This window comes from Herpailurus yagouaroundi, unplaced genomic scaffold (genome assembly GCF_014898765.1).
Source record: "Herpailurus yagouaroundi ecotype Mexico unplaced genomic scaffold, PumYag 159, whole genome shotgun sequence".
NCBI lineage: Eukaryota > Metazoa > Chordata > Mammalia > Carnivora > Felidae > Herpailurus > Herpailurus yagouaroundi.
This window is the reverse complement of record NW_024412400.1, coordinates 32,254,712-32,268,570: the sequence shown is the minus strand read 5'-3', so window position 1 is coordinate 32,268,570 and position 13,859 is coordinate 32,254,712. Positions and strand designations below refer to the sequence as shown.

Genomic DNA, 13,859 nt, shown 5'->3' with positions numbered 1-13,859 from the left:
TTTTAACCTCTGAGTTTTATCAACCATTTTTTATTTTTCATTGTGATTTTGAGCTACCAAAGGAACTGACAGTAAAATCTTTGAAGTAACCATTAAAATCTTTAAAGCACGTACCTTTTCACTCAGCAGTTTCAGTGAATTTATGCTAAACTATTAATCAAAAAAATGTACAAAGTTAACATTTATGACATTGTTTAAAATGCAAAAATGGTTATCTCTGGGTATTACAATTATGGCTGTTATTTTTTATTTTTTTGCTTATTTGTACCTTGTTTCTTACCAACAGTGAATATGTACTCTTTATATAATAAAAAAGAATTCTTTTAGGCAGTAAGCATTAACAGACTTCCGTGTGAATTTGAGGGTAAGTAAAGTTATGGTAATGAAGTGATGTCTTTTTTTTTTATTTGTAGGGAGAAGAAGCTGATGATGATGATATTTACAATGTTCTTTCTACATTAAAGCGGTTAACCTCTTTTCATAAGTACGTCATTTTATTTAGATTTGGTTAATAACATATTTTAGCCAACATAAAATAGACTGTTTTGATAACATTTGACGTCTGTATAACAATGGAAATTTTTAGACAAATATAGAGATGTTATTATTTTTTTACTATTCAGATTTTCTCTCTATAAATTATTGGTTTTTATTATTTGATTATTTAAGGAGTAAGATTTATCATTCAAGTGTAACAGATGTACACTGTACACTGTAAAAATTTGTTAATCAATATTATTAACACATTAGATGGGCTTACTCTATAAGCTAGAGTTGTTTTTTTTTTTAATTTTTTAATATTCATTTTTGAAAGAGACAGAGCATGAGTGAGGGAGGGGCAGAGAGAGAGAGACAGAGACACAAAATCTGAAGCAGGCTCCAGGCTTGAGCTGTCAGCCCAGATCCCAATATGGAGCTCAAACTCATAAACCTTGAGATTATGACCTGAGCCGAAGTCGGACACTTAACCAACTGAGCCACCCAGGCGCCCCATAAGCTAGATAGAGTTTTATAGGTATAATTTTCAATTGATAGCTTTTAGAAATCTTAATAAGAAAAAAATTTGGGAGGAAGCCATGAAAGTTCATCTAAGTGTCATTTTCAAATTGTAATTTACATGTCCCTTGTTAATGAAGTGTGTTTGCTCCATAAAGAAAGGAAAATAAAGATCTTTGTTGTCTAAAGAATGTTTAAGTGTAGCCCTTACATTAATGAACACTTCGGATTTCAAAAGCAATGTCTAAAATCTAAGACTTTTAGATTTTCTTTTTACACAAGTACATTTTTTAGAATTCTATGGAGAAATAAACTCTTAGTTTTAAAAATATTTTGACATTTCAAAATAATAATTGACAACTAATGTCAAAACTCCTATTTTAAAAAATATTTTGACATTTCAAAATGAAGTTAACATTCATTGATCTATTTTTAGTAGTAGAACTCATGAGAAAATAAAATGTCAGCATTATTTCAATTAAGAAGCCTATAGCCACACTAAATTTCAAGCTTTGCCATATTTCCTTTCCCCTATTTCTGTCTTTATCTCTATTTTATGAATACAAATTTCTTTTAAAAATACATATGGGGGCGCCTGGGTGGCTTAGTCGGTTAAGCAGCCCACTTCGGCTCAGGTCATGATCTCGTGGTCAGTGAGTTCAAGCCCCGCGTCGGGCTCTGTGCTGACAGCTCAAAGCCTGGAGCCTGTTTCAGATTCTGTGTCTCCCTCTCTCTGACCATCCCCCGTTTATGCTCTGTCTCTCTCTGTCTCAAAAATAAATAAACGTTAAAAAAAAATAAAAAAAAAATACACATGTATTTTTATGTTTTGAAATTATGAATGGATTTGTTAAAATGTGTTTTAAAATATACTAGGAAGAATGAAATGGAATACAAGCTTAGGTTGACTATGTAGTAGTAACCTTCATTGAAAGGTGCGAATTTTTATTGTTAATTAGTTTCTTTTAATTAATTCCTAATATCAGCTTATATATTTTGTCTCCTCTCCCCCTTCATCGTCCTTGTCCCTCTTTCCCTTTTCCCTTTTTCTTCCTTTTTCTTTCCTTCCTTCCTTTTTTCTCTACTTCCATCCTCTTTAGTTCTTCCTTTCTTTCTGAGTACTTGAACATTTTTTATCCATCTTTTTTGATTCTATAAGAAAATGAAGTTAGTTTATACTTCTACCTACTCGAACTGAGTTCAAATTTCAATTTTCTTCTACTCTAGAATAAAGTTAATGCATTTTTGTTTATTTTAGTGCTCATGATCTCACAAAATGGGATCTATTTGGTAATTGCTACAGATTATTGAAGACTGGAATTGAACATGGAGCTATGCCAGAACAGGTAGGAGTTTGTTGATATTCCTTCTTTGTCCATTTTAGAAGACGAAGCTTCTCTGAGATCACACATAGAAAGTATAATCCTTAAATGCAGATGCCTCTTTTGAGAATTATTGCTATAGTAATTGAATATTACTGGTAGGTGGTCATGATTGGATGTTACTGGTAGGTGTAATATATCTTCAGGTTTGAACAGAAAAAAGTAGAGAAACTTTTTTATAATGTATTTTAAAAATTTAATACTAAAGTAAACATTATTGTTCTTTTAGGAAAAATCCCATTAATTTCCATAGTAGTAACTTCAAAACTTGATTCAGTTTGATGAAAATTCCTAATTATGGCTATATTGTAGGTACTGTACTAGATATTGATAATGGTAAGCCTGAGGTACAGCTTACTTTTTATAGTAGAACCATAGCTAAGTAAACTTGGAGCCTCTATTTAGATTTTAGACCTTTTTGCCTTCATATGTAAGTTGGAATGGAAAGGGCAGGAATTCACCAAATTTCTCTAGTCTGGAAGACACTTAAAATAGTCAATTCTATATGAGAATTAAGTTGCTAATTGTTAATTAACAGTTACAGTTACTACAGTTGTTAATGGTTACATGTAATGTAGTTAATTTTAATTGACAATTACATATAGTTATTGTTACTTAGCAATAACAATCTGTTGTAAGAATTAAGAGTTGTTTTGTATACTGCATATACTCATTCATTAGACCAAAATATCAACCAATAGTGAAGTATAGGTGGTGTTTAGGGGTGGTCTCATGTATTTCCATTTGGTAATGAATGCTTAAATACTAAAGCAGTAAGAATTTCAGCAGGCATAACAATTATGATTTCATATTAAAAGTTAATCACAGAAGTATACTTTCTCATTGCTCTGTTTATATTCTCAAGCTGTTCTTTAAAGTTGAAAGGGATAGAGTTGAGGTATTCCTTGTTTTGGTTTCCTCATTTTCCTCAAGAAGATAATGAGAATAGCACAACTCTGTTTCATCTGGGGATTATAATTATGTCAAAATTTATTTTTAATTCACTGTACCATCATTTATTGTTGTAGAACTGACTTGTGACTTCTTTGGTTGTCGTCTTTGATTATCTTGGTTTTCTCTTACTTATTTTCTTATTTCTTCTATTTTTAATTTCTTAGAGTAAGAGAACACATACATGTGACATTTGCTTATACTTTGTTAATCTTAACACATACTTCTTTTTTTTTTTTTTTTTAAATTTTTTTTCAACGTTTTTATTTATTTTTGGGACAGAGAGAGACAGAGCATGAACGGGGGAGGGGCAGAGAGAGAGGGAGACACAGAATCGGAAACAGGCTCCAGGCTCCGAGCCGTCAGCCCAGAGCCCGACGCGGGGCTCGAACTCACGGACCGCGAGATCGTGACCTGGCTGAAGTCGGACGCTTAACCGACTGCGCCACCCAGGCGCCCCATACTTTCTTTTTTTTAATTCAAGTATAGTTAACAGAGTGTTATATTAGTTTCAGGTGTACAATATAGTGATTTGATAGTTCTGTACATTACTTAATGCTCATCAATAGTGTACTCTTAATCCCCTTCACCTCCTTCACCCATCCCCCCACTCACCTCCCCTCTGGGAACCATCAGTTTGTTCTCTAAGGTGAAGAGTCTGTTTTTTTATTTGTCTCTTTTTTTGTTTTGTGTTTCTGTGTTTTGTTTCTTAAATTCCACTTATGAGTGAAATCATATAGTATTTGTCTTTTTCTGACTGACTTATTTCTCTTGGTATTACATCCTCTCGCTCCATCCATGCTGTTGCAAATGTCAAGATTTCATTCTTTTTTATGAACCATAATATTCCACTGGGGGGTGTGTGTGTGTGTGTGTGTGTGTGTGTGTGTGTGTGTGTAAACACACATGCATATACATGCATACATACATACCACATCTTCTTTATCCATTTATTTAGTTGATGGATGTTTGGGCTGCTTCCATAATTTGACTATTGTAAATAATGCTGCAGTAAACATAGGGGTGCAAATGTTTCAAATTAGTATTTTTGTATTCTTTGGGTAAATACCCAGTAGGAGAATTACTGGATCATTTTTATTTTTTTGAGGAATGCTGCACCAGTTTGCATTCCCACCAGCAGTGCACAGATGTTTCTTTTTCTCTACATCCATGTTTGCACTTGTTGTTTCCTGTTTGATTTTAACCATTCTAACAAGTGTGAGGTGATATTTCATTGAAGTTTTGATTTACATTTCCCTAGTGATAAGTGATGATGAAAATCTTTTCATGTGTCTTTTGGTCATCTGTGTGTTTCCTTTGGAGAAATGTCTGTTTCTGTCTTCTTCCCATTTTTTAATTGTATTATTTGTTTTTGTGGTGTTGAGTTGTGTAAGTTTTCATACATTTTGGATACTAACCCTTTCCTTATCAGATATGTCATTTGCAAATATCTTCTCCCATTCCGTAGGTTGTCTTTTAGTTTTCTTGATTGTTTCCTTCGCTGTGTAGAAGTTTTTTATTTTGATACAGTCTCAATAGTTTATTTTTGCTTTTCTTTCCCTTGCCTCAGGAAACCTGTCTAAAAAAATGTTGCTGTGGCTGACATCAGCGAAATTACTGCCTGTTCTCTCTTCCAGGATTTTTATGGTTTCAGGTCTCACATTTGGATCTTTAATCCATTTGAGTTTATTTTTGGGTATGGTAAAAGAAAATGGTCCCAGCCTCTTTGTTTTGCATGTTGTCCAGTTTCCCCAGCACCATTTGTTGAAGAGACTTTTTCCCATTGCATATTCTTGCCTCCTTTGTAAAGATTAATTGACCATATAATCATGGGTTTATTTTGGTGCTCTCCCTTCTGTTCCACTAATCTATATGTCTGTTTTTGTGCCAGGACCCTACTGCTTTGATTACTACAACTTTGTAGTTTATGTCAAAATCTGGGATTGTGATCCCTTCAGTTCTTTTTTTTTTTTTTTCAAGATTGTTTTGGCTGTTCAGGATCTTCTGTCACAATTTTAGGATTGTTTTTTCTAGATATGTGAAAAATGCTGTCGGTATTTTGATAAGGATTGCATTGAATCTGTAGTTTGCTTTGGGTAGTATGGACATTTTAACAATATTGGTTCTTCCAATCCACAATCATGGAATATATTTCTATTTGTGTCGTTAGACATGTCCTTAAAACTTTAATCAGGTATATGAAGTTTTAGTGCATCACTACTAGATTGTGCTCTTGTTTCTTTTAGCAACAGAAACTATTTAGCAGTCAGCAGCTTTAGAAACATGTCTTTAGATACCTACAATTGAAAATCTGAAAAGTATACAGAATTCAACCAGTTCTTCATAAGACCATACAGGCTCACTTTTGTAGATTGCCACTCTGTACTTTAAAATTCAGAGAAAATACCCTTTTTGAGTAAAGATAACAAATAACTACCAGAATGTTTGTGATTGCTTACCTTTAGTTATGCTTAATATTCTGAAGATAATTTAAAATTAATCGTCTAGCAGTTTTGGGTAGTTGTATTGTCCATATGCTTGACTGTTTGTTTTCCATGGTAACCGTTTTAACTAGAAGTTTCCTAGTCTTCTGAGTTATCTTTTTTTCTTTCCTCTTCCACTGATCTCTTTTCTCATGCCAATACTGTTTTAACTATTACAGGTTTAGAATATGTGAGACTGAAGTTTAGGAGAATTTACCTGTGTGTAATAATCTTTTAACTCAAATTATAGAAGAGTTATATAGAAAAATAAACTCTTATTTCCTTCATCTGATTCATCTATTGTCACAAGTTTTCCACAGTTGCATACTCGCAAGCTTTCTCACTTTCTCTCTCTCCACATATATATTTTATTTTCATATAAATATGCATATGTAAAACAGTAATATTCTTTTTTAATATTTTATCTTTGAGAGAGAGAGAGAGAGACAGTGCACAAGCAGGGTAGGGGGAGAGAGAGAGGGAGACACAGAATCTGAAGTAGGCTCCAGGCTCTGAGTTATCAGCACAGAGCCCAACGCGGAGCTTGAACTCACAAGCTGTGAGACCATGACCTAAGCCAAACTCAGAAGTCCAACCGATGAGCCTCCAGACACCCCTAATGATATTCTTCATAGCAGTTTTCCCCCAGCCCAGAATTCAAGCAATAATAATACATTGCATCCAATTTTTAATGTCTTTTTTTTTTTTTTTTTTTTTTTTTTTTTGGTCTTTTAATCTGGAATGCTTTCTTGTTCTTTGTGTTTCATGACATTGACACTTTGAAGATACAGGCTAATTATTTTATAGAATGTACTCAACTGGGGTGCCTGGGTGGCTCAGTTGGTTGAGCGTCTGACTCTTGGTTTTTGGCTCAGGTTGTGATCTCAGGGTCGTGAGATCAAACCCCACTTTGGGGCTTAAGAGTCTCTCTCTTCCTCTGTCCTTCTCCCTGGCTTACACACACTCTCCCTGTCTCAAATTAATAAATATTTAAAAAAATAATAAAAGAATCTCCTCAACTTAGTTTTGTCTAATCTACATGTTTAGATTCATTCATATAATGCATTCTCGGTAGAATGCTACAATAAATGATATTCTGCCCTCAGTGCATCACATCAGGAGGCACATGATGTCATTTTGTTTCCTATTGTGATATTAACTTTGATCACTTTAATAAGGTAGGCTCTGCCAAGTCTATCCTGTGTAGAGTTTCCATTTTCTTTTTTAATGTGGAAAGATTCCTTAAGAATATTCCTGTTTCTTATCAAACTTTGATTTAATGTTAGCATCCATTTATGATTCTTGCCTCAGTCATTTATTTCTCTCATGGTCACAAATGAAGTAAATAGTGACTTTCCATCATTTATTTATGTCATTTATTTATGTTATTTATTTGTTGGCCCTCTGCTATAAAGAAGAACTTGCCCTTCTTCATTCATTTATTCATTTTTTAAAATTAATATAGACTCGTGGATTACTACTTTATTCCTATTCTGTCCAGCTGGTTAAAATTGAGTTCTATTGTTAATTTATTTTAGTGTTCAAATTGTTGTAGAATTAGACAGAGGGAGTTGCTTTGATACCTCCTCCTCTTGTGTGCTTTTAAATAATTTTTTGAACACTTCGGAGCAAGAATATGGCATCTGGCATCTGTTTGTGTCCTCCCCTATTCTAATGAGTTTTTAACCTACAAAAAGTATTAAAAATTATTCCAGTTCTATAACACAGTAAACAATCCACATTTCAGAATTTATTGTAGTATTTCTTTTCTTTTTTTTTTTTTTTAAGTTTGTTTATTTTGAGAGAGAGAACACCAGCAGGGAAAGGGCAGAGAGAAGAGAGGGAAAGAGAATCCCAAGCAGGCTCTACTGACCGCGCAGAACCTGACGCAGGGCTCAATCCCACGAGGAGTGAGATCATGACCTGAGTCGAAGTCAGTAGTTGGACACTTAACTGACTGAGCTACCCAGGTGCCCCAATTTGTAGTATTTCTTCATATAATTTTTTGTAAAATAAAGGCAAGAAATATTTAAATTCTCCCTATTTTGTTTTGTGATTTTATGCCTATTGCCTGTTGGTGTCCTTGTAAGTTTATACCTTGTTTTAGATAACATCTATCAAAAATAAAATATTAAACTTCTGCTTTAATATATAGTTGCCAGAATTGTCTGAATTGATCCTACAAATTGAAAGCCAGTAAAGAACATTTGTGAATTGTTTTGGTAAATATTTGCTATATAACAAGATAGTGAGAGTAAACCCATAAAGAGGAAGGGAATATAATCACAGGTCACTAACTCTGGGCTTCTCAAGGCATCAATAATAGAAAATTTTTTTTGTACTTCTCACATATAGTAATATTTTAAGTCTTTACATGTATACATTTGTTTAAGCCTTATGACAACCCTATGGGATATGTATGCTTCTACTATTTTTATTGATGATGAAACTGAAACATCGAGATATTAAATAACTTGCCTAATGTTACATAGCTGTTGCATATCCACTCAAACCAAGCTTTTAAATTCTTTTCAGTGTCTCTTCACATTTCTTGCTACTAATTTGCTACTGCTGTTTGCTATCACATCCCTTCTGATGTTTGCCCCGTGTCAAACTCTTTTTTTTTTTTTTAATCTTTTTATTTTGTCTAAACATCTTTTGTATTTTTTCAGTGGGAATTGTGGGGAGAGATTAAATGCTTGTACTTTACCATCATGAACTCGTAATCAACACATTTCTTTAGAATGAACATAGGTTGAGTTTAACTTCAGTAACATTATTGCTGTTGGATAGATTATGACTTTCTGTGTAAATAATGCAGTCATACTGTCTTTAGAAGAATGCTGATATGTTCCTTAGAAGACTACACACTTTTTTCTTTGACTGAACTTAGAAATTATTTCAGTTACTCCTGACTATTCCTTAGGCATGTTATATCAAAATTTGGCTACCACCCCCACATACATCCAGATTACCACCTACCTTTTTATTATTGATCAAAAATGTGTTTGAGTGTCAGATCCTAAGGGAGGGAATATTAGAAGCATCCTTAATCTCAAGAGATTTTTATCTTTTAAAAAATTCTACCTCCTCAATATCTTTTTTGCCACCATTCTTTTAGCCCTACTATCATTTTCTTAGTTTAATCCTTCATATTTTCTCTTGTGAATCACAGTAGTAGTTACCTATTTTGTCTTAGTAACCTTAGTTTTAACCTTTTTCTAATCTAGGCTCTGTTCTAGTAATTCTCAACTGTATGTATGTATCAGAAAACCTTATGGAGTTGTTGGATGTTTTATTTTTTGTTTTTAAATACTCACATACTTTCAAATACCATTGTAGACTAAATTGGTGTAATCACTTTAGAAAGTTACTTGTCAAATTCTTATCAAAATTAAAAGCAGATATACCCTTGATTGACATTTATATTTTAGGAATTTAGACTACAGATATATACTTGGAGATGTGTAAAAAGACGTAGGTACAAAGACGTTCATCGTAGCATTACTTATAAAAAATTACAACTTGAAATAATCTAAATTTTGATCAGGAGAGAACCAGTTAGCTTTGGTAGGATAGTTTTGATTCTATGCAGTGCTAGGTCACTGTAAATTTTAAAGTGTTAATATTATTTATGTTAAATATTCTATGTGAGAAAATTTAATGCAAAAGGCAAGGAGTAGAATGGTTATATAAATTTAAAGAGGTCATAAGATTTCAATATACAGACACCTGTTAATTGACAGATTGTATCTGGGATGATACATAAGGAACTGTTGAACAATGGCTTTCTTAATGGAAAACTAGAGATCTGTAGTGTTCAAGAAACTTAGTTTGAATTGTACACCATTATACTGTTGGATATTTCACTATGTACATCAATTGCTTTTTAAATTTAAAAAATCTGTTGTTGAGTAACGAATAACTCAAAATTGACATTTGAAAACTGTGTACGGTTTAGGGGCGCCTGGGTGGCTCAGTCGGCTGAGCGTCCAGCTTAGGCTCAGGTCATGATCTCGCAGTCTGTGAGTTCGAGCCCTGTGTCGGGCTCTGTGCTAACAGCTCAGAGTCTGGAGCCTGCTTCAGATTCTGTCTCCCTCTCTCTGCCCCTCCCCCGCTCATGCTCTGTCTCTCTCTGTCAAAAATAAATAAACATTAAAAAAATTAAAAACTATGTATGGTTTATAATAGCACCAAAAAAGATGAAATAACTTTGGCATAAATCAACAAAATGTGTGCAAGATCTGTATGCTGAAAACTACAAAACACTAATGAAAGAAATCAAAGATTTTAATAAATGAAGATTATATCATGTTCATGAATTAGAAGACTTAATATTGTTAAGATGTCACTTTTCCCCAAACTGATCTTAGGTTGACTAACACAATTCATTTAAAATCTCTGCAGGATTTTTTATAGAAACTGACAACTTGATTCATACAATTTATATTGAAGGGCAGGGGTGCCTGGGTGGCTCAGTTGGTTAAGCGACCAACTTCGGCTCAGGTCATGATCTCACAGTTTGTGAGTTGGAGCCCCGCGTTGGGCTCTGTGCTCACGGCTCAGAGCCCGGAGCCTACTTCGGATTCTATGTCTCCCCTCTCTTTACCTGTCCCCTGCTCACACTCTGTGTCTCTCTGTCTCTCATTAATAAATAAATGTAAAAAAAAAATTATATTGAAGGGCAAAATAATTTTTAAAAAGAACAAAGGTAGAATATTCACACTACCTTAAAGACTAAACAGTAACTTTGACAGTGTGGTACTGAAGAAAGGCTAGACATAGATCAAAGGAGCAGTATAGAGAATCCAGAAATACATTCACATATATGTGGTAAGTTGATTTTTGACAGAGGTGCTAGGGCATTTCTTTGGAGAAGGGATAACCTTTTTAACAAATGGTTCTAAAATGAATATATATATATATGGGGAGAAAAAAGAATCTCAGTTCACACTTCATACCATCTACAAAATTAACTCAAAATAGACCTTTAGACCATAAAACTATATGCACCACCTGCAAGTATAAAACATCTGAAAGTACACACAGGAGAAAATCTTTGTGACCTTTAAGTTAATCAAAGATTTCTTACATACAACATCAGAAGCATGATCCATAATTTAAAAATTTCAAAAATACACATTCAGCAAAATTAAGCACTTCTGCTCTTGAAAGATCGTGTTAAGAGAATTGAAAATACAAGCATATAAGACCAAAAGATATTTACAAATCACATATCTGATAACAGACTTGTACTCAAAATGATAAAGATCTCTAAAAATTCAGTGGTAAAAACAACAGATAATTCACCATAGAAGATAGATGAAAAACACATGAAAAGCAGCTTATCTCATTAGTCATTAGAGAAATGCAGATTAAAAGCATGATGAGATTTAGAAAGCAGTGGAACTTGTATGTTGCTGGAAGGAATGCACAATGATACATTCACTTCAGAAAGCAATTTGGCAATTTCTTATAAAGTTAAATACACACTTACCATCTGGCCCAGCAGTCCATCTCCTGAGTATTTATCCAAGAGAAATGAAAACTTAAGTTTTCACATAAAAACTTTTTTTTCACATACAAACCTATACTGGAATGTGTATAGCAGCTGTATTCATAATTGCCCCAAACTGCCAACAACTCAAATATCCATCAAGTGGTGAAGGTATAAAAACAAATTATATTATCATCCATACAGTAGAATACTTCTCAGCAATAAAATGGAAGGTACCACTGAACCACTGTCATGCAACAACATGGATGAGTCTCAGTAACATACAGAGTCAAAGAAACCAGATGCACAAAGCTATGTGCTGTACAATTTTATTATACATTTTGGAAGAAGCAAAACTTACAGAGTCAGAAAACAGAAATCCAGAATGGTGCAGGGAGCTGACTACAGAAGGGTATGGGGGAATTTGAAGGATGATGAACTGTTCTATTTCTTGATTGTTTTGATGACTACCTGATGATACATTTGTCAAAACTGCAGAACTGTATGTTGAAAACAGTAAATTTTTCTTTGTATATAAATTATATCTTAATTTTTTTAATGCACAAGGACAAAAATAAGAGTAATTATTGCTCATACTTAATGAAGTCCATTTCAAAGCCTGACCAATGTATGTTTTGAAGTTTAGAAAGCCCCGGACCAAAACGCAACCATAAGAACAAAAGAAAACATTTATCACATGGTGGAAATTTCAGAACCAAGAGCCTTAGGTAGAAAAGTTTGATATAACCTTCATTCTTATTTTTCAGCTCTCTAGCAAAGTTATATATAATGGCTGCCGATATTATTTAAATTAAAATTAGTTGTTTAAAGCGATTATTGGACTGTTTTTGTTGACTCTAAATCTTCAGGGGTGCAACATGAAAATTTCTATTTTTTAATCTTCATAGATCCTTCAGAAGCATGGCTAGAGTGAAGTACATCTGCTCTCTTAGAAGACAACATATAGTGTTATACCATGTTTTAAAAGTTGAAAAACTAGAAAAATCAAACAGTGTATTTTCGAATGATATGTATATGTGATAAAACTATTTTTTTAAGAGCCAGGACATGATATATATGAAATTTAGTAGAATGGTTTGCCAGTCTTAAGGAATAGGGAAAGAGATCATAGATGGATACCAAATTATTGATATCATAGTAGTTCTTAAATTTGGTAGTCTGTTCATAGGTTAATTTTATTATTATGCTTTATAATACAACTATTTTGAAGTATCAAATATTACATTAAAATATCTTAACAAAGAACAAATGGAAGCACTTTTCTTTGTTCTTGCTAGTAGGATATTTTTGAAACACCTGATCATGTTACTCTTCTGTTCAGATATGAACATGTTACTATCTGTGTATTACCTAGCATTCTTAGGATAACACCCAGATTTTTTTGTCATACTGAGGTGACCATGTTGTTGTCCAAACAAGTGTACTTTTGAAAGTGAAAAGGAGTACTGTTAATGATTATTCCAAGACATAGGTATAAACCAGTATATATAGTCACTCTTTTATAAGGCCCTCTGTGATTTGGTTTTTGCTGATCTAGCCTCAGTATATGCTTATACTTACTCTGTATCAGACTGTTCACAGTTTATTGGTGAGGCTTTTTTTTGAAATTGCTTTTTCTTCAACTTACATTGTCCCTTTGTTGCCAGGTTAAATCTTACATCTTTCTTTAAAGATTTAGTATACACTTTTGCTTCTCTAGAAAGTTTTCCCTAACCATATTACTCTTCCTGGCTAAGACAGGAGTCCTTCTTCTTGCCCCTTAACACCTGACCCTGCATGTGTACACTTAGTCACACCAGTTACTAAATTGTTACAGTTAAAACTTATTTTCCATCTAGATTATTCTCTAAGATCAGGTAATATATTTGTTTTAAGCTCCTAGTCTAGTAGAAGACTTGGATACTGAGTAAAACATCTGTTAGAAAAACAGAGCTCTTATTTTTCAGATTACAGTTTTAAATTGCCGTACAATTATATCTCTGATTAGTTTTTATATACCTCTCTAAAATAACCTTTCTTTATGTTTCCCTATCTTTTTGTTGTGTTAATTTTATTTATTTTTTGTTGTTTTTATAGTAAAAAACACATAACATGAAGTCTACTCTCAACAAATTTTTAAGTCTCTAGTACAGTATTGTTAACTATAGGCACAATGTTGTATGGCAGATCTCCAGTTTCATTTTACTTTTTAAGTTCTTTATATTAATGTTCTTAAGCTTATGTCATTTGTTGCAGTACCAATGGGAATTTTTAGTTTTATTATATCTTGTCTGGTATATAAATATTCTTTATATAATCAGAATTATCAGTTTTTTGTTTGATGTCTTACTTGGAAAGCCTTCCCACACATTTCTAAGTCATTTAAATATTCACTTCTTTTTTTCTTGTGTTTTAATAGTGTTATTTTTTATAATGTTTGGGGGGGCACCTGTGTGGCTCATTCGGTTAAGCATCTGACTCTTGGTTTCAGCTCAGGTCATGATCTCATGGTTTGTGAGATCAAATCCCACGAAAAGAGATTCTGTCTCT

General features: G+C 33.2%; 1 protein-coding gene across 3 annotated transcripts in view; it reads left to right on the top strand.

Annotated features, from left to right (window-relative positions):
* STAG1 (STAG1 cohesin complex component) overlaps window positions 1–13,859 on the top strand; it is a 410,134-nt gene that overhangs the window by 336,078 nt on the left and 60,197 nt on the right. For all 3 annotated transcript variants that reach the window (XM_040480255.1, XM_040480256.1, XM_040480257.1), the window contains 2 exons: window positions 414–484; window positions 2,255–2,342. In XM_040480255.1, coding sequence (XP_040336189.1) covers window positions 414–484; window positions 2,255–2,342 — 159 coding nt within the window. The remainder of the gene's footprint in view (window positions 1–413; window positions 485–2,254; window positions 2,343–13,859) is intronic.